General features: G+C 46.2%; 1 protein-coding gene across 3 annotated transcripts in view; it reads left to right on the top strand.

Annotated features, from left to right (window-relative positions):
- The window catches only part of snx13 (sorting nexin 13), a 178,736-nt gene that overhangs the window by 81,863 nt on the left and 78,470 nt on the right, over positions 1–18,403 (top strand). For all 3 annotated transcript variants that reach the window (XM_033045890.1, XM_033045898.1, XM_033045881.1), the window contains one exon: positions 17,589–17,710. In XM_033045890.1, the coding sequence (XP_032901781.1) occupies positions 17,589–17,710 (122 nt within the window). The remainder of the gene's footprint in view (positions 1–17,588; positions 17,711–18,403) is intronic.

Below are 18,403 nucleotides of genomic sequence, written 5' to 3'. Positions count from 1 at the left end.
TATGTGGAAAAGGTGTGCATCAGATCCCCTATCTAAAACCTATGCCATCCTAACTCCCCAACCCTCAGAGAAGTATTGTGACCACCTTGTCTGTGCCCCTCATGATTTCATAAACTTCTACAAGGTCACCACACTATCTCCTTCACTCCAGGGAAAACGTTTCCATCCTATTCAGCCTCTCTTTAAAGCACAAGCATCCCAGTCTGAACAAAATCCCTGTGAATCTCTTCTGCACCCTCTTTAATTAAAGGGCCTGTCCCACTATGGCGACCTAATTTGCGAGTTTAGAAGAGTTTGCGCTCGCCACAAACTCGCAGCATGGTCGACAAGTGGTCCTAGGAGGTCACTGTAACTCTCCTTCATGCTCAAGAGAAATTCCCGCATAATCGCGGCCTCAGTTTGGTCGAGGAAAATTTTTCAGCATGCTGAAAATTTTTCCACGAGTAACAATTGGTCGGCATGGTTTTTTTGAACTCGTAGTGCAATGGTAGTCGAGGTAGCCGTAGGTAATCTCCTTTGAACACTGGGCATTTAAATTGGCTCATTGGGGAATATAAACGTAAGCACGAGTTTTCAGAACAAAAAAAAACGACCGGTAATGTTAAATGCCCGCTAAACTTTACTAAAAGTTGTCTGGCTTCTTAAAAGCTTCTTCCCCCGCCTTTCTCTCCCCCCTTCTCTCTCCCCCCTTCTCTCCCCCCCTTTCTCTCCCCCCCCTTCTCTCCCCCCCCTTCTCTACTCCCCCTTCTCTACCCCCCCTTCTCCCCCCTCTTATTCCCCCCCTTCTCCCCCCCTTTCTCTTCTCCCCCTCCCTGCTCTTTTAAAGGACTTACTTACACTGTGCCAGCCATGTTTTATCTTCCTGTTCATCGCGGGTGTGAATTTCAGACAGTGCTCCCCCGTTTTCCCTGGCTCCTGCCTTTGCGGTGTGTGTGTGTGCGCGTGCTGACAGTCGATCCAGCTCGCGGTTTCATCGTTGATGGTCAATCCAGCTCGCGGTTTTTCAGGCGAGTGCCCTCGAGCTTGAAGGTCGAAGACAGTTGCTGAAAAGTCGCGGTAGTGGGCCAGTCACTTTAGGTTATCCTTCCAAGAGTATGGGTGCCACAGTAGCATTCAATATTCTAGATGTGCTCTCATCCATACCTTGTCAAGCTGCAACATGCGATTTTAACTCTTGTAAATGCTGCATCAGATGAATGCCAGCATGCCAAATGTTTTCTCACTAACTTGTCTATCTGCATCGCTGCTTTCATGTAACTCTGTACTTGTACCCCAAACTCATTTTGTTCTACAATACTGCAGGACCCATTCATTCACTGTGGGGGACCTTGTCTTTGCTTTGGTTTAGTTTCGTAAAATGCATCACTTCACACTTGTCATAGTTGAATTCCACCTGCCATTCCTTTGCTTTCTTTTCCATTTGGAGCCGTTTTACTCTTTCCTGTTCTAATAAAGGGGTGCTGACTTGAAAAGTGAACGTTGCTTCTTGGTCTATGGGTATTTTGAGGTTCCCCATTTTACTTTGGATTTAGGATATTTGTGGGTTTTTTGTTACTAGCAGATCTCAGATTGTCATTATCTTTATTCATGGACAGCAATTATATTGTAGCCGTTGGACAGTATTGATTTCCATGCATCCTTATTTTTAATATCCTTTACAGGGCTCTCACTTTTTTTTGTCTCATGCCAGCCGGGCAACCTAGGCAGCTTTTTAGGTTGCCAAATGAGAGTTTAGGTGGTCATTTAAGACGGCTTGCATGACGCGTGCGATAATGTGCTCGGACGAAGTGCGTAGTTACCAGTCGGAATTATGCTTAATGAAGCTTTCACATATTATTTCTGCTTCAAATAAAGTCACGAAATAAACATATTCACCAATCAACATGATATATACCACAATGACATGCAGTGACATTATAATAGTCTTAACTCTTTTTACACATTGCAATAAATGCAATTTCTATTATTCCTTTCCACTTTCAAACAAAATTCTGGTTGGATTATTCAGCGTATGATCAACCTCAGTGAGACCAAGCTGGTTACCAAGCTATCAGATCTGTGTCTCTGTGCCTCCCTCTGCAATTGGATCCTCGACTTCCTCATTCAAAGACCACAGACAGTTCGTATTGGTGGAAATGTGTCGGCCTCGATAACAATCAGCATGGGAGCAGCTCAAGGCTGCGTGCTCAGCCCCCTGCTGTACTCACTCTATACTCATGACTGCGTAGCCAGTCATAGTGCGAACTCCATCATCAAGTTTGCTGACGACACCACTGTTGTGGGACGTATCACTGATGGGGACGAGTCAGAGTATAGAAGTGAGATCGACCGACTAACAAAATGGTGCCAGCACAATAACCTGGCTCTCAACACCAGCAAAATGAAGGAACTGATTGTGGGCTTTGGAAGGGGTAGGATGGGGACCCACATTCCCATTTTTATATCAATGGGTCGATGGTGATAGGTGACAAGAGCTTAAAATTCCTGGGCGTGCATATTTCTGAAGATCTGGTCCGAGAACACTGATGCAATTATTAACAAAGCACATCAGCGACTCTACTTCCTTAGAAGATTACGCAGAGTCGGTATGTCAAGGAGGACTCTCTCTAACTTCTACAGGTGTACAGTAGAGAGCATGCTGACCGGTTGCTTCGTGGCTTGGTTCGGCAACTTGAGCGCCCAGGAGCCAGAAAAGACTACAAAAAGTAGTAAACACTGCCCAGTGCATCATCAGGTCTGACCTCCTTACCATTGACGGGATCTATCGCAGTCGCTGCCTCAAAAAGGATGGCAACATCATCAAGGACCCACACCATCCTGGCCACACACTCCTCTCCCCGCTACCTTCAGGTAGAAGGTACAGGAGCCTGAAGACTGCAACGTCCTGGTTCAGAAATAGCTACTTCCCCACAGCCATCAGGCTATTAAACTCAACTGTCAGGAGAGGGGGTGGTTTGGGTGGGAAGGGACGAATTGACGAGGGAGTTACGGAGGGAACGGTCTCTGGGGAAAGCCAAAAGGGGAGAAGATGGGAAGATGTGGCCAGTGGGGGATCCCGTTGTAGGTGGCGAAAATGTTGGACGATTATCTGTTGTATGTGACGGCTGGTAGGGTGGAAGATTAGGACAAGGGGGACTCTGCCCTTGTTACGAGTGGGGGGAGAGCAGAGTTACAGGGTATAGAAGAGACCCTGGTGAGAGCCTCATCTAGTGGAAGAGTGGTATCCCCGTTCCCTAAAGAATGAGGACATCTCCAATGCCCTGGTTTGGAAGCCAGTGCTGGGAAATTGAAGACAATAGACAGTAGGCAATAGGTGCAGGAGCAGGCCATTCAGCCCTTTGAGGCAGCACCGCCATTCAATGTGATCATGGCTGATCATCCACAATCAGTACCCTGTTCCTGCCTTCTCCCCATATCCTCTGACTCCGCTATTTTTAAGAGCCCTATCTAGCTCTCTCTTAAAAGCATCCAGAGATCCTGCCTCCTCCACCCTCTGAGGCAGAGAATTCCGCACACTCGCCACTCTCTGTGAGAAAAAGTGTTTCCTCGTCTCCGTTCTAAATGACTTACTCCTTATTCTTAAACTGTGGCCCCTGGTTCTGGACTCCCCCAACATCAGGAACATGTTTCCTGCCTCTAGCGTGTCCAAACCCTTAACAATCTTATATGTTTCAATGAGATATCCTCTCATCCTTCAGAGTGTACAAGCCCAGCTGCACCATTCTCTCTGCATATGACAGTCCCGCCATCCTGGGAATTAACCTTGTAAACCTATGCTGCACTCCCTCAATAGCAAGAATGTCCTTCCTCAAATTACGGGACCAAAACTGCACACAATACTCCGGGTGTAGTCTCACTAGGGCTCTGTACAACTGCAGAAGGACCTCTTTACTCCTATATTCGATTCCTCTTGTTATAAAGGCCAACATGCCATTCACTTTCTTCACTGCCTGCTGTACCTGCATGCTTACTTTCATAGACTGATGTACAAGTACCCCACATCCCCTTTTCCCAACTTGAAGCCATTTAGATAGTAATCTGCCTTCCTGTTTTTGCTACCAAAGTGGATAACCTGACATTTATCCGCATTAAACTTCATCAGCCATGCATCTGCCCACTCCCCCAACCTGTCCAAGTCACCCTGCATTCTCATAGCATCCTCATCACAGTTCACACTGCCACCCAGCTTTGTGTCATCTGCAAATTTGCTAATGTTACTTTGAATCCCTTCATCCAAATCATTGATGTATATTGTAAATAGCTGTGGTCCCAGCACCGAGCCTTGCAGTACCCCACTAGTCACTGCCTGCCATTCTGAAAGGGAACCCGTTAACCCCTACTCTTTGTTTCCTGTCTGCCAACCACTTCTCTATCCATGTCAGCACTCCACCCCCAATACCATGTGCCCTAATTTTGCCCACTAATCTATGTGGGCAAAATTAAATGCTTTCTGAAAGTCCAGGCACACTACATCCACTGGCTCTCCCTTGTCCATTTTCCTAGTTACATCTTCAATAAATTCCAGAAGATTAGTCAAGCATGATTTCCCCTTCGTAAATCCACGCTGACTCGGACCGATTCTGTTACTGCTATCCAAATGTTCGGCCATCTCATCTTTTATAATTGACTCCAGCAACTTCTCCACCACCGATGTCAGGCTAACTGGTCTATAATTCCCTGTTTCCCTCTCCCGTCTTTCTTAAAAAGTGGGATAACATTAGCTACCCTCTAATCCACAGGAACTGATCGTGAGTCTATCGAACATTGGAAAATTATCACCAATGCATCCACGATTTCTAGAGCCACTTCCATAAGTACCCTTAGGCTGTGGGCCAAGTATCAAAAATGTGTCTAGAAATCGATTTTCGTGACCCACGCCACGGAACTACATGATATTTTCCACAGATTTAGATGAAATATAATTGAGAAGGATGTCATAACCCGTCAGTGCCAAAAGTTGCACATTAATTAATTAAACTAATTTGAAAATGAGATTCGAAAGTAACCGCCATCTAGTGGCCAATGCCCATATCACATAATGGGCAGCCTATTTCCGTGTTGCAGTCCATTTAAACTATATATTATTATACCTATATATATATATATATATGACGTAAATATGACTGTAATCATATATAATTAAGTATAATTATATTATATAAAAATAATGATGAATATAATTGTGAGTGTTGTTTTAATGACACTGTCGTAGAGGTACTGCTCCTGAACCAGCCTAATTAATGGGTGAGGGCAGTTCTTGTGGGTTCCTCCCTTTACTGACCCCACTGACTGCCAGTGTGCAGAGTGGGGGTCACCGCCATAGTGCGACTGGGGCAGTTCCAGGTTGGGGGACAGTCCTGCAAGGCATCTTTCAGTCGCTTTAATAGGAAATGTAATGAGACTGCAGCAGAGGTCCCAGGTTTTAAGGGCTCATGAACCTGCCTAATTAAAGGGTCAGGACAGATCCTCCGGGTTCCCCCGTTTACTGAACCCCATAGTGAGGAGAATGGGGGTAACGGCCATAGTGGGACTGGGGCAGTGCCAGGCTAGGTGACAGACCTGTAAGAGACCTGTCTTATTTCTGATGTAAATGTCACATCCTGATCAAGAATCGAATGCTCTGATGTTTACTCGATGAGTATTCATATTAAGCTACAATGAGCCTATATTTATGTTACAGACCCCCCGATGGTGCCTTTGCAAATGAGGGCTATTACCTTTAACCTGAAATAGCCCTAAAAGTGTTGCATTGTTTATCTGTTGTTTGTGTGTGTGTCTGTGTATACCTGTCAATTGTGTATTTGTGGATGTGTGGATGTAAGTGTGTGTGTATGTATGTGTGGATGGATGTATGTGCGAATGGATGGATGTATGGATGTGTGTGTGGATGTGTGTGTGTGGTTGTATGTGTGTGGATGTATGTGTGTGGATGTATGTGTGCATGGATGTGTACATGTAAGTCTACGCGCAGATGGATGTGTACATCTAAGTCTGCGTGCGGATGGATGTGTGGATGGGTGTGTGCGGATGTATGTGTGCATGTATGTGTGTGTGTGTGTGTGTGTATGCATGGAAGTGTGCATAAAGATGGATGTGTGTGTGGATGGGTGGTTCGACTGTCGCATTGTCATTTACCAGCACGCCATTATCATAAGTAATTCACTCATTGTTTAAATAATTTGACCAAATAAACAGTGAAATGATAGACATTAAAATAAAACTTTATATAATCATTTATTTCCCCAATTTATTTGTTTACATTACGTCTGATCTTCATCTGAATATTCTTCATCAGATTCCAAGTCTTTTGATAAGTTTTGATGTACATTGATAAGTTAGTTCAATTTCAATTGGAGGGTCAGGCAGAGACTACAAAAAAACCCATCTCATAGTCATTAAGTCTGCATGGACTTCAATTCATAACATTTCAACCTCTTCTTAATGTTAATGAGAATAACTACTACCATAGATAAATTAGTTCAAGTTCAAGTTCACATACGCCAATTCATTTCATAAACATCAGCCATTTCTGACCATTTCTCACTCCGAAGGAAGCCTATAAAGTGCATTGAATATTCCTCAGTTTTTCTCCCGTGGTCGGGGCCTGGAAACGGCCGCTACGGACGGCGCTATGTACAGCCATCCCACCCCCCCCCCCCCCCGCCCGTGGAGATGATCCAAACACAGTCCTCGGCTCCGTGTTCGCGAATCGGCCGCTTCTTAATTGAGACCGCAGCTTCACTATGTTAAGTACATAGGCCCCGCACTTTTTCCCGGTAAGTTATAGTACAAAGTGAATTTACAGAAAACTCTGCTTTAAGTGTCGAATAGGTCAGGAGAACACATTATTGGCAACAATGCTGAATACAGATTCAACTGTCAGCTCCTTATGCCAGTTTATCCACTAAACAAAAATCAGATTCATTTCTGGTGTCTGGAGGGAGAGACAGATTGCATTTTGCAATGATCTTTGGCAAAGATTCTCCTAGAGCATCACCCCTACACCGAGAATAGATGTTAAAGAAAACTTATTAGACTTCAACAAGCTGGCATTAGAGAAAATGTTTAATTTACTTTGTTATGGATACACATAGTTTAGGCCCTAAACTTCATGAATGAATGTGAATGAATGAATGAATGAATGTATGAGTGAATGAATGAGTGAATGAATGAGTGAATGAATGAGTGAATGAATGAATGAATGAATGAATGAATGAATGAATGAATGAATGAATGAGTAAATGTACAGCCTCCAAATCTCATTTTTTCACATTATAAAAGGGTGCAATTAAATTCATTAAAGTCCATACAGATTGGGTGCAATTAAATTAATTAAAGTCCATACAGATTAATTTTCATAAATTCAGACTTTAGATCAACAGTTCCAGTTGATTCACAAAGTTTGACTGCAGCACCTCAGCAGGGACTTTGCTTTCAAGGCTTTGTTCCACTTCTATCCACTTGCTGCACATTCTTCAGACGTCTTCATGCTTTTCTCACTAAATTCAATTACCCTGCTACAAGTTTCCACGACATGTATTCCACAGAACTAAAAAGAACCTTCATCAGAAACTCCAGTAAAACAGGCATCAGTGGAAGTACTCTCAGTCATGTTGTGTGCTCCCTGCCTAGCTAGCCTGAAACAAAGCGCGTGATTGGCCAACTGGCGACCGACTCAATGTCAAATGTGCTTTGATTGGACTAAAAATACCCGAACATTTTACCGTTTTTTCTCTAATTTAATAAAAAATATGCAAGTTTTGTTCTTGACGAGATTCAGGGGTGATTTATATAATATTTTTACACAATATGTGAACATTTCATGCAGTTCCGTGAGTTGGGTCACAAAACTGCACAAAAAAGCTCCTCGGCCCACAGCCTACCTGGGATGCAGACCATCAGGCCCTGGGGATTTATCAGCCTTCAGTCCCAGCAGTCTATCCAACACCATTTCCTGCCTAATGTAGATTTCCTTCAGTTCCTCCGTCACCCCAGATCATCTGGCCACTACTATATCAGGAAGATTGTTTGGGTCCTCCTTAGTGAAGACAGATCCAAAGTACCTGTTCAACTCATCTGCCATTTCCTTGTTCCCGATAATAAATTCACCTTTTTCGGTCTTCAAGGGTCCAACTTTGGTTTTAACTAATTTGTTCCTCTTCACATACCCTGTAAATTGGTTATTGCATGTGAACCAATCAGAGTAGTGTAGCATCATTAACCCCACCTTACTGTACACTTTATATTAACACCCACTTCCTACCTTAAGTAGTCTTGGAAGCGGTAGTGATGAACTAACAACCTGATGTACCGTTCTGCTATATGTTGTAATTAAAGATGACTTAAACTCCAGACCTGTGTTCCTTTAATCATTTACATGGTGTCAGACAGCGTGAAGTGACCCACTGCGGCCGTATATCGGGTTTTATTTGTGTTTCATCAGTTTTATTTGTATTACCATGGCTCACTCGTGCCGCAAACCAGCTCAGCTCATCTTCGATTCAGACAGTGTCATTGTTAAAGGTCACAAAGTCGTGATCCCATCATCCTTACAAGACGAATACTATAAAGAGGCACACAACGGTCACCCAGGCACCGAGGCCACGTTGGCTCACGCACAGAGAATGTTCTATTGGCCTGGGATGACCAAGTACATACGGGACAGAACAGCATCCTGCCCCATCTGCAACAGTTTGGCACCACACCAACAGAGACAGCCTCTGCTGCAACAACCCCCACCAGCACTGCCTTGGACATCGCTGGCAGCAGACATTTTCGAATGGCACGGTAAACATTACCTAGTCCTAGTCGACTCCTACTCTAACTGGTTTGAACTCGACTTACTGCCCACCATCACATCCGACATGGCTACAGAGGATGCCATCTCTACCACGCTGCACACAGTACTCACGCATCTGGAAAACAAAAACACATACGCCAGAATCCTGTACATTGACACCATCATCCCACAGAGACTTGTGGAGAAACTAACCCTGCTGGGCCTCAACACCACCCTGTGTCACTGGATCTTGGACTTTCTGACAGAGAGACCGCAGTCAGTCCGTGTTGGCAAGAACACTTCAGGCTCGATCACGCTGAGCACCGGCTCCCCTCAAGGCTGTGTGCTCAGCCCGCTGTTGTTCACATTGCTCACACATGACTGTGCTGCCAGATTCAGGGACAATAAGATCATAAAATTCGCGGATGACACAACAGTGGTGGGACTCATCAGCGGAGATGACGAATCAATGTACAGGGAGGAAGTAAAACAACTAATGGACTGGTGCGGCAAAAATAATCTAGAATTAAATGTCGACAAAACGAAGGAAAACTGCCTCCCTCCCCCACTTCCCACCAACATCCTCAGGACTTTCTACAGGGGTACGGTGGAGTCTACTCACGTACTGCATAAATACGTGGTACTCCACCTGCAACTGCTCGGACAGGAAGGCTCTGCAGAGGGTAGTGAGGGGAGCAGAGAGGATCATTGGCGTCTCCCTACCCTCGGTACAAGAACTGTTCCAGAGCCGCTGTCTAAAAAAAGCTCAGAGAATTGCTAAGGACAAACTGCACCCCCTCCACATACACCTGGATCTCCTGCCATCAGGCAAGAGATATCGAAGCATCAAAGCCCGGACTACAAGACTGCTAAACAGCTTCCTACCACAGGCTGTGAGGCTGCTAAACAGTCACTCTGTACACACAGTCACTTGATTCTGCGGCTGGCACGGACACTTTAATAACTGGCACTGGCCACTTTAATAACTGGCACTGGCCACTCAAATCAGCTGCCCCGGACATTTTTATGATTGGTTTATTGTATTTTAACGTGGTGTTTTACCTGCTTTTAACTATTTATACTGTTCCATCAGGGACTGGATTGTTTTTAGTGTTATTATGTGTGAAATGTTTTAAATTTCATGTGCGATGCTCCGCTATTCCCTGGGAAACGTCTTTTCATTTTGTACTGTACAACTGTTGCTTGCAAGATGACAATAAAGGTTGATTGATTGATTGATTGGTTATACAAAAGCTACAAAGACACTTTTCTGTATTCAGTGCACCAGTTCGTCTGCAAACTGACAACGGAAGACAGTTCACCAGCCACGCATTTAAACACTTTGCCCAACGATGGAACTTCCACCATGTAGCAGCCCTGAATACCCCCAAAGCAACGGGCTCGTTGAACGTGCCGTCAGGAGCGCAAAACAACTAATGGAACGCTCCCACCTAGCCAAGTCAGATGTTTATCTAGACCTTTTAAACCTTAGAAACATTTCCAGAGACGGGGTCCTGGGTTCACCAGCTCGACGCCTGATGTCTCGGACAACACGACCTCCGATACCAATTGCCCAATGACAGCTGAAGCCACAGGTGTTTAATCCAGCCGCGGTCCAGAAGTGCATTCATGAGAAACACAACATTCAGAAGCGCTCTTATGACAAGTCCAGCAAACCACTGAAGTCGCTACTGAGGGTCAAGTTGGGTTTCGTTGTCGGCCCGTCTAAGGAACCCAGCTCCTACCTCATCAACGCCGATGGTGTCCTATACAGACGGAGCCGCCAACTTGTAAACGGTTTGCTGCTTGTAAACGAACCTCGACCACCTCCAGCCGATCCATTTGCTCCACCCCTGCCGTTTAAACCCTCTGCTGCTCCTGCTACCACTAGTCCCAGCGTGCGCTCTCCGCCTCGGTCGGCAATCCCTTCTAACAACATTACCACTCCCGCATGCTCACCCCACCGGTCTCCTCAAGTGTCCCCAGCTGCTTTCTCCTTTTCGGGTTCACTGCCTCCCTCCCCCACTAACTTTTCTGGTACTGAGGGAGAGGGGTTTGTCCGTACGCGTTCGGGTCGTATTAGTAGACCGCCTGACAGATACAGCGAGTACGTTTAACATTTGCCTAACTATCTTTACTCTTTACGGGGAAGGATGTAGATTGGTTATTGCATGTGAACCAATCAGAGTAGTGTAGCATCATTAATCCCACCTTACTGTACACTATATATTAACACACACTTCCTGCATTAAGTAGTCTTGGAAGCGGTAGTGATGAACTAACAACCTGATGTACCGTTCTGCTATATGTTATAATTAAAGATGACAAACTCCAGACCTGTGTTCCTTTAATCATTTAAGCGTTTACTATCCTGCTCTATATTCTTGGCTAGCTTACCTTCGTACCTCATCTTTTCTCCCCGTAGGTAGCTCTTTTTTCCCCAAGAACCCTTTTTTGCTTAAGTCCATCCTCCACCACCTCCTGTTTAAATTCCATTTGTAATATTTTTGGAGGACCAGGAAACCAAGAAGCAAGAGTTATTCCAGGGAGTTACTCCAGCTCCAGGGAGTGATTCTGCGTTGGGTTTCAGTGGTCGGGGCGAGGCAGCAACCGGACAGCAATGGCGGCCAGATCTCCTGCAATGCAAAGGGAGGGAGAAAGTGCCCGGCGCCGACCAGTGGCCGTGGCAGTGCGCATGTGCAGGGTGGCCGATGATGTGCTGTCTGTGGTTGTGCGCATGTGCAGGGGGAGGATGTGCAGGCCATGGCAGTGCGCATGTGCAGGGGGAGGATGTGCAGGCCATGGCAGTGTGCAGGGCAGCCGAGGATGTGCTGGCAGTGCGCATGTGCAAGGCGGCCGGAGAGCGGAGACTCGGCGGCCCGGACACGGATGGCGGGCGGAGACGGAGAGTGATAGAGAGAGGGATAAAGCGGGGGACCAAGCCGGGCAAAATGACACGACTTTTAGGTTGCCCGGGCGGGACTTAAGGTGGCCATTGGCAACCGGACAACCGTTAATTTCGAACCCTGCTTTAGGTTATGCTTTGTACTTTGCTGTGAAGTATGCCTGAGGTCTGGTGCATACTCTGAGGAACTTCCCTCCTTTCAGTCTTTCCAGTTCAATGATACTGAGGTGGTATGTTTAAAATGTTGCACTGTTGTCGCAGTTTTTACTTTCCTTTTCTAATAACTTCAGTGTACTACACGTTAACACCTGAAACCTCTTCAATACCTGACCCCAAGTTTATATTATTCATTTAATCTTTTTTGCCTGTTGAAAATGACACTATTGTTCAATTGCAAATATTGAAAGCAAAAAGAGCACTTTCTCCAACTGCATCAAATAAATACCCACCACACCAAATTATTAACTTGATCTCATTTACATTGCACTGTAAGAATGTGCATTGAACAAGTACTTATTTCATTTTTCATGAAGATTTTGGTTAATACTTTAGTTCGGCATCACATTCCTGCATTAAACTCATTTAGCTCTAGTCTCATATGTTGATCAATAAACTCCATATACTCATCCCTTCATTTGTCAATATCTCCAACTCTCACTCCATATTAATGATAGTGACTCTCCACTGCACTGTTGTGGGGAGAATTCTGAAGGTTTGTTCTCCTCTGGGTAAAGTCCCCTCATTTATGTTCTGAATGTCCATTCCCCTGTTTTGAGGCCTTGACCCTTCGTTTTAGACACTGTTGCGAGGGGAAACATCAACTCCTCATCTACGCTGATAAGATCCATGGAGTTTAGTATGTTTAAGTGAGGTTGCTGCTCATTTTTGGAAATTTTGGAGATTATAGCACCAGTCTGCTTAATCGCATCTTGTACGGAGTGATGGAAATCCATAAGTGATGCACATTAATGGTAATGTGTTTTTTGGTCACATGTACCTAGATACAGTGAAATTCATTTTGTTGCATACAATTCTGTAAAATCTCATTATACATGAGCAAATTCATACAAATACCCAGTGTGAGAATAGTAGACTAAATGGAGACAATACATGAGCCACCAACATTGCCGCCGCACCTGGCCCATCGAACATTGGCGCCGCACTGGGCCCGCCGAATATCGCAGCCGCACCCGGCCCATCGAACACCGCCATCGCACTGGGCCCATCCAACATTGCCGCCGCACCCGGCCCATCCAACATTGCCGCCGCACCGGACCTACCGAACATGGCCGCCGCACCGCGTCCTACTCACCTCGTCGCCTCACCGGGCTGGCCAAACCTCGCCGCCTCACCGACCATCCGCCCGCCGGGACCTCCCACGCATCGCCCGCCGACCCGGACTCCACTACCCACGGACTCCGACCATCGATTCCACCGGCCCTCGCCACTCCACTGCCCTCCAGCAGTCTGCAGCCATTGCCTTACCTGCAGCCTGGACTCAGCATCGGGCCTGAAGTTTCCACGCTGCAGATTCCCACTCCCATGGGTTTGACTGCGCTGGGTCCTAGTGCCAATCCCCCTAACCCTGGTAACCTCAGTGGCTGTTCCATTGTGTCTTCCCCATCCCCCTCAAACCATGTGACCCCAGCTCTTCCCCACCCACACTACAGTCTTCATGACCCCCTCCACCCTGACCACCTACCACCCCCCCACCAGACATCGCCTCGGCCTCAGTCCACTCACCTGCCTTCCTCCGGCCCCAACCCCCATCCCTGCCATGTGTTCACCATCCCCCCTGAGCTCCCCCTCTGCGACACTGAGCGGTCTGTCCTCAGCAGAAGCCTTCCTTTGTCCCCCTCCATCCCCACCTCAATGAGTTCCGCGCCCACCATGACTTGGAGCTCTTCTACCGTCGCCTCCACCTCACAGCGTTCTTCCATGGGAAGGAATCCTTGCCGCCTATTGATGATCCCTTTTCCTGTCTCCAACGAACCCTCTTCTCGTGGACCCCCCCCCCTCATGGCCTTCCGGCTTTAGACCTTTTTATTCAAAACTGCCGGCAGGACATCAACCGCCTCAACTTCTCCACTCCCCTGTCTCATTCCAATCTCTCCCCCCCCTGAACGTACAGCTATCGACTCACTCTGCAACAACCCAGATTGGGTTATCAAACCAGCCGACAAGGGAGGTGCCGTGGTAGGCTGGCTCGTCGATCTCTACAATGCTGAGGCCACGCGCCAACTCTCGGACACCTCCTCCTACTTACCCCTGGACCATGACCCCACAGACGAGCACCAGGCCACTATCTCTAGCACCATCACTGACTTCATCCACTCCGGCTCCCTGCCCCCCCGAGCCTCCAACCTCATCGTTCCCCAGCCCCGCACGGCCCGATTTAATCTTCTCCCCAAAATCCACAAATCTGACTGTCCTGGCAGACCCATTGTTGCTGCCTGTTCGTGCCCTACCGAACTTATTTCCACATACCTTGACTCCATCCTATCCCCCCTGGTTAAATCCCTCCCTACCTATGTTCAAGACACCTCAGACACTCTCCGTCGTCTCTGGGCATTCCATTCTCTAGGCCCCCATCCCCTCATCTTCGCCATGGACGTCCAGTCACTCTACACCTTCATCTCCCACCAGGAGGGTCTCAAAGCCCTCCGGTTCCTCCTCGACCGGAGAACCAACCGATACCCGTCCACTGATACTCTCCTCTGCCTAGCGGAGTTGGTCCTTACCGTCAAAAACTTCTCGTTTGACACCTCCAATTTCCTCCAAATACAAGGCGTAGCTATGGGCACGCGCATGGGCCCCAGCTATGCCTGCCTCTTTGTAGGATACGTCGAACAATCCTTTTTTCAAGGCGTACCAGGGCCCCATCCCCGACCGCTACATCGACGATTGCTTTGGTGCTACCTCTTGCACCCACACACAACTGACTGACTTCATCCACTTCATCACTAACTTCCATCCGGCACTCAAATACACCTGGACCATTTCCGACACTTCCCTACCATTTCTTGACCTCACTATCTCCATCGCAGGTGATAGACTTCTGACTGACATCCACTATAAACCCACTGACTCCCATGGCTATCTAGTCTACACTTCTTCCCACCTTGCCTCCTGTAAGGACACCATCCCCTATTCCCAATTCCTCCGTCTACGCCGCATCTGCTCCCGGGATGAGGTGTTCCACATCAGGGCATCGGAAATGTCCTCATTCTACTATAGATGAGGCTCTCATCAGGGTCTCTTCAATACCCTGTAACACTGCTCTCTCTCCCCATCCCCCCAACTCTTAACAAGGGCAGAGTCCACCTAGTCCTCACCTTTCACCCCACCAGCCGTCACATACAACAAATAGTCCACCATCAGTTTCGCCACCTCCAACGTGACCCCACCACTCGCCACATCTTCCAATCTCCCCCATTGTCTGCTTTCCACAAAGACCGCTCCCTCCGTAACTCCCTGGTCAATTCTTCCCTTCCATCCCGCACCACCCCCTCCCCGGGCACTTTCCCTTGCAACCGCAAGAGATGCTACACTTGTCGCTTTACCTCTCCCCTCGACTCCATTCAAAGACCCAAGCAGTCGTTCCAGGTGCAACAGAGGTTCACCTGCATCTCCTCCAACCTCATCTATTGCATCCGCTGCTCTAGATGTAAGCTGATCTACATCGGTGAGACCAAGCGTAGGCTTGGCGATCGTTTCGCCAAACACCTCCGCTCGGTCTGCATTACCCAACCTGATCTCCCGGTGGCTCAGCACTTCAACTCCCCCTCCCATTCTGAATCTGACATTTCTGTCCTGGGCCTCCTCCATGGCCAGAGTGAGCACCATGGGAAATTGGAGGAGCAGCGCCTCATATTTCGCTTGGGCAGTTTGTACCCTAGCGGCATAAACATTGACTTCTCCGGTAGCCCTTGCTGTCTCCTCCCCTTCTCAGCTCTCCCTCAGCCCTCGGGCTCCTCCTCTTCCTTTCTCCTTTCTTCTCCCTGCCCCCCCCCCACCCTACATCAGTATGAAGAAGGGTTTCGGCCCGAAACGTTGCCTATTTCCTTCGTTGCATAGATGCTGCTGCACCCGCTGAGTTAAAAACATAGAAACATAGAAAATAGGTGCAGGAGTAGGCTATTCGGCCCTTCGAGCCTGCAGCGCCATTCAATATGATCATGGCTGATCATCCAACTCAGTATCCCGTACCTGCCTTCTCTCCATACCCCCTGATCCCTCTAGCCACAAGGGCCACATCTAACTCCCTCTTAAATATAGCCAATGAACTGGCCTCAACTACCTTCTGTGGCAGAGAGTTCCAGAGAGATTCACCACTCTCTGCGTGAAAATGTTTTTTCTCATCTCGGTTCTAAAGGATTTCCCCTCTATCCTTAAGCTGTGACCCTTTGTCCTGGACTTCCCCAACATCGGGAACAATCTTCCTGCATCTAGCCTGTCCAATCCCTTAAGAATTTTGTAAGTTTCTATAAGTTCCCCCCTCAATCTCCTAAATTCTAGCGAGTACAATCCGAGTCTATCCAGTCTTTCTTCATAAGAAAGTCCTGACATCCCAGGAATCAGTCTGGTGAACCTTCTCTGCACTCCCTCTATGGCAATAATGTCCTTCCTCAGATTTGGAGACCAAAACTGTACGCAATACTCCAGGTGTGGTCTCACCAAGACCCTGTACAACTGCAGCAGAACCTCCCTGCTCCTATATTCAAATCCTTTTGCTATGAATGCCAACATACCATTTGTTTTCTTTACTGCCTGCTGCACCTGCATGCCTACTTTCAATGACTGGTGTACCATGACAGACGGGTCTCGTTGCATCTCCCTTTTCCTAATCGGCCACCATTTAGATAATAGTCAGCTTTCCTGTTTTTGCCACCAAAGTGGATAACCTCACATTTATCCACATTATACTGCATCTTAGCATCCTCCTCACAGCTAACACTGCCCCCCAGCTTCGTGTCATCCGCAAACTTGGAGATGTTGCATTCAATTCCCTCGTCCAAATCATTGATAAATATTGTAAATAGCTGGGGTCCCAGCACTGAGCCTTGCGGTACCCCACTAGTCACAGCCTGCCATTCTGAAAAGGACCCGTTGACTCCTACTCTTTGCTTCCTGTTTGCCAGCCAGTTCTCTATCCACATCAATACTGAACCCCCAATACCGTGTGCTTTAAGTTTGTATACTAATCTCTTATGTGGGACCTTGTCGAAAGCCTTCTGAAAGTCCAGATATAAGACATCCACTGTTTCTCCCCTATCCACTCTACTAGTTACATCCTCGAAAAATTCTATAAGATTCGTCAGACATGATTTACCTTTCGTAAATCCATGCTGACTTTGTCCAATGATTTCACCACTTTCCAAATGTGCTGCTATCCCATCTTTAATAACTGACTCTAGCAGTTTCCCCACTACCGATGTTAGACTAACTGGTCTGTAATTCCCCGTTTTCTCTCTCCCTCCCTTTTTAAAAAGTGGAGTTAAATTAGCTACCCTCCAATCCTCAGGAACTACTCCAGAATCTAAAGAGTTTTGAAAAATTATCACTAATGCATCCACTATTTCTGGAGCTACTTCCTTAAGTACTCTGGGATGCAGCCTATCTGGCCCTGGGGATTTATCAGCCTTTAATCCATTAAAGTTTCTCCAGGACTTTTATCTACCCTCTATACACGAGTCACCATGTTTCCTGTGGTCACTTGTACCCTTCAAGTTTCAATGTTCTTAAAAATGTTGAGTATTAATTTGGCCTTAAAGACCCATTGGCACTTTGGTTATAATTTTGAAACATAGTATGTTCTAATATCAAATCTTGTCAGATTTCTTTCTAAACAACAAAATATGGTAGGGTCATTGGCAATAAGCTTCTTCTCTGTTTCTTTTATAGGTCATCCAGTTTGCACTAAGGGACTACATTCAATACTGGTATTATACTCTAAGCAATGATGAAACTTTTTTACTTGAAATCCGACAAACTATACAAAATGCACTTGTTCAATTTGCTACAAGGTAAGTTGGATTCACTTGACAATGCAATAGTGGTTTGAATTAATCACTGGTAATGTAAAACTATGTTCAGATCATAAACACAGCAACTACTTTGGGTAAAGCCAGATGATATCTAAAGTGTGATAATGACCAGTGAAATTTGTTTAACAATGTTGGCCAAGAGATGAATATTATGCTTCAAAGCAGAATTCATATTTTTTTTGTTTTGAATTTTACCTTTTTCTTTATAAACATTTTTTTTTTACACATAAACGATAACGTGGAAAGTATCATTAAGGGCCTGTCCTATTCACGCAATTTTTTTCAGCGACTTGACGGCACCCGTCATAGTTGCAGCAGGTCGCCGAAAAATTTCAAAATGTTGAAAATCCAGCGGTGACCAGAAAAAGGTACAACTCTTTGGGCCACTACTCACGATCATACAGACCTCACATGTTAAACGGGTCTTTTATTTTGAAGTTTTCATCACAAATTGTGTTTATCTGTGTATTTTGAGAAGTGGCTCATGACTATCATATTTCATCACTGAATACAAGGTAAGCTCTCGTGAATTGGAAACAAGTAGCTGTATCATCTTGACAAAAGCACCAAATAAATATCCAGAATACTTGAACTCCATAAAACTTATGTATTTAAAAAAAATATATCAATATGTTTACCAATGAAAATAACAACCCATTTTTGGTATAGAAA

This window comes from Amblyraja radiata, chromosome 2 (assembly GCF_010909765.2).
Source record: "Amblyraja radiata isolate CabotCenter1 chromosome 2, sAmbRad1.1.pri, whole genome shotgun sequence".
Classification (NCBI taxonomy): Eukaryota; Metazoa; Chordata; class Chondrichthyes; order Rajiformes; family Rajidae; genus Amblyraja; species Amblyraja radiata.
This window is presented reverse-complemented; position numbering and strand designations above follow the sequence as displayed.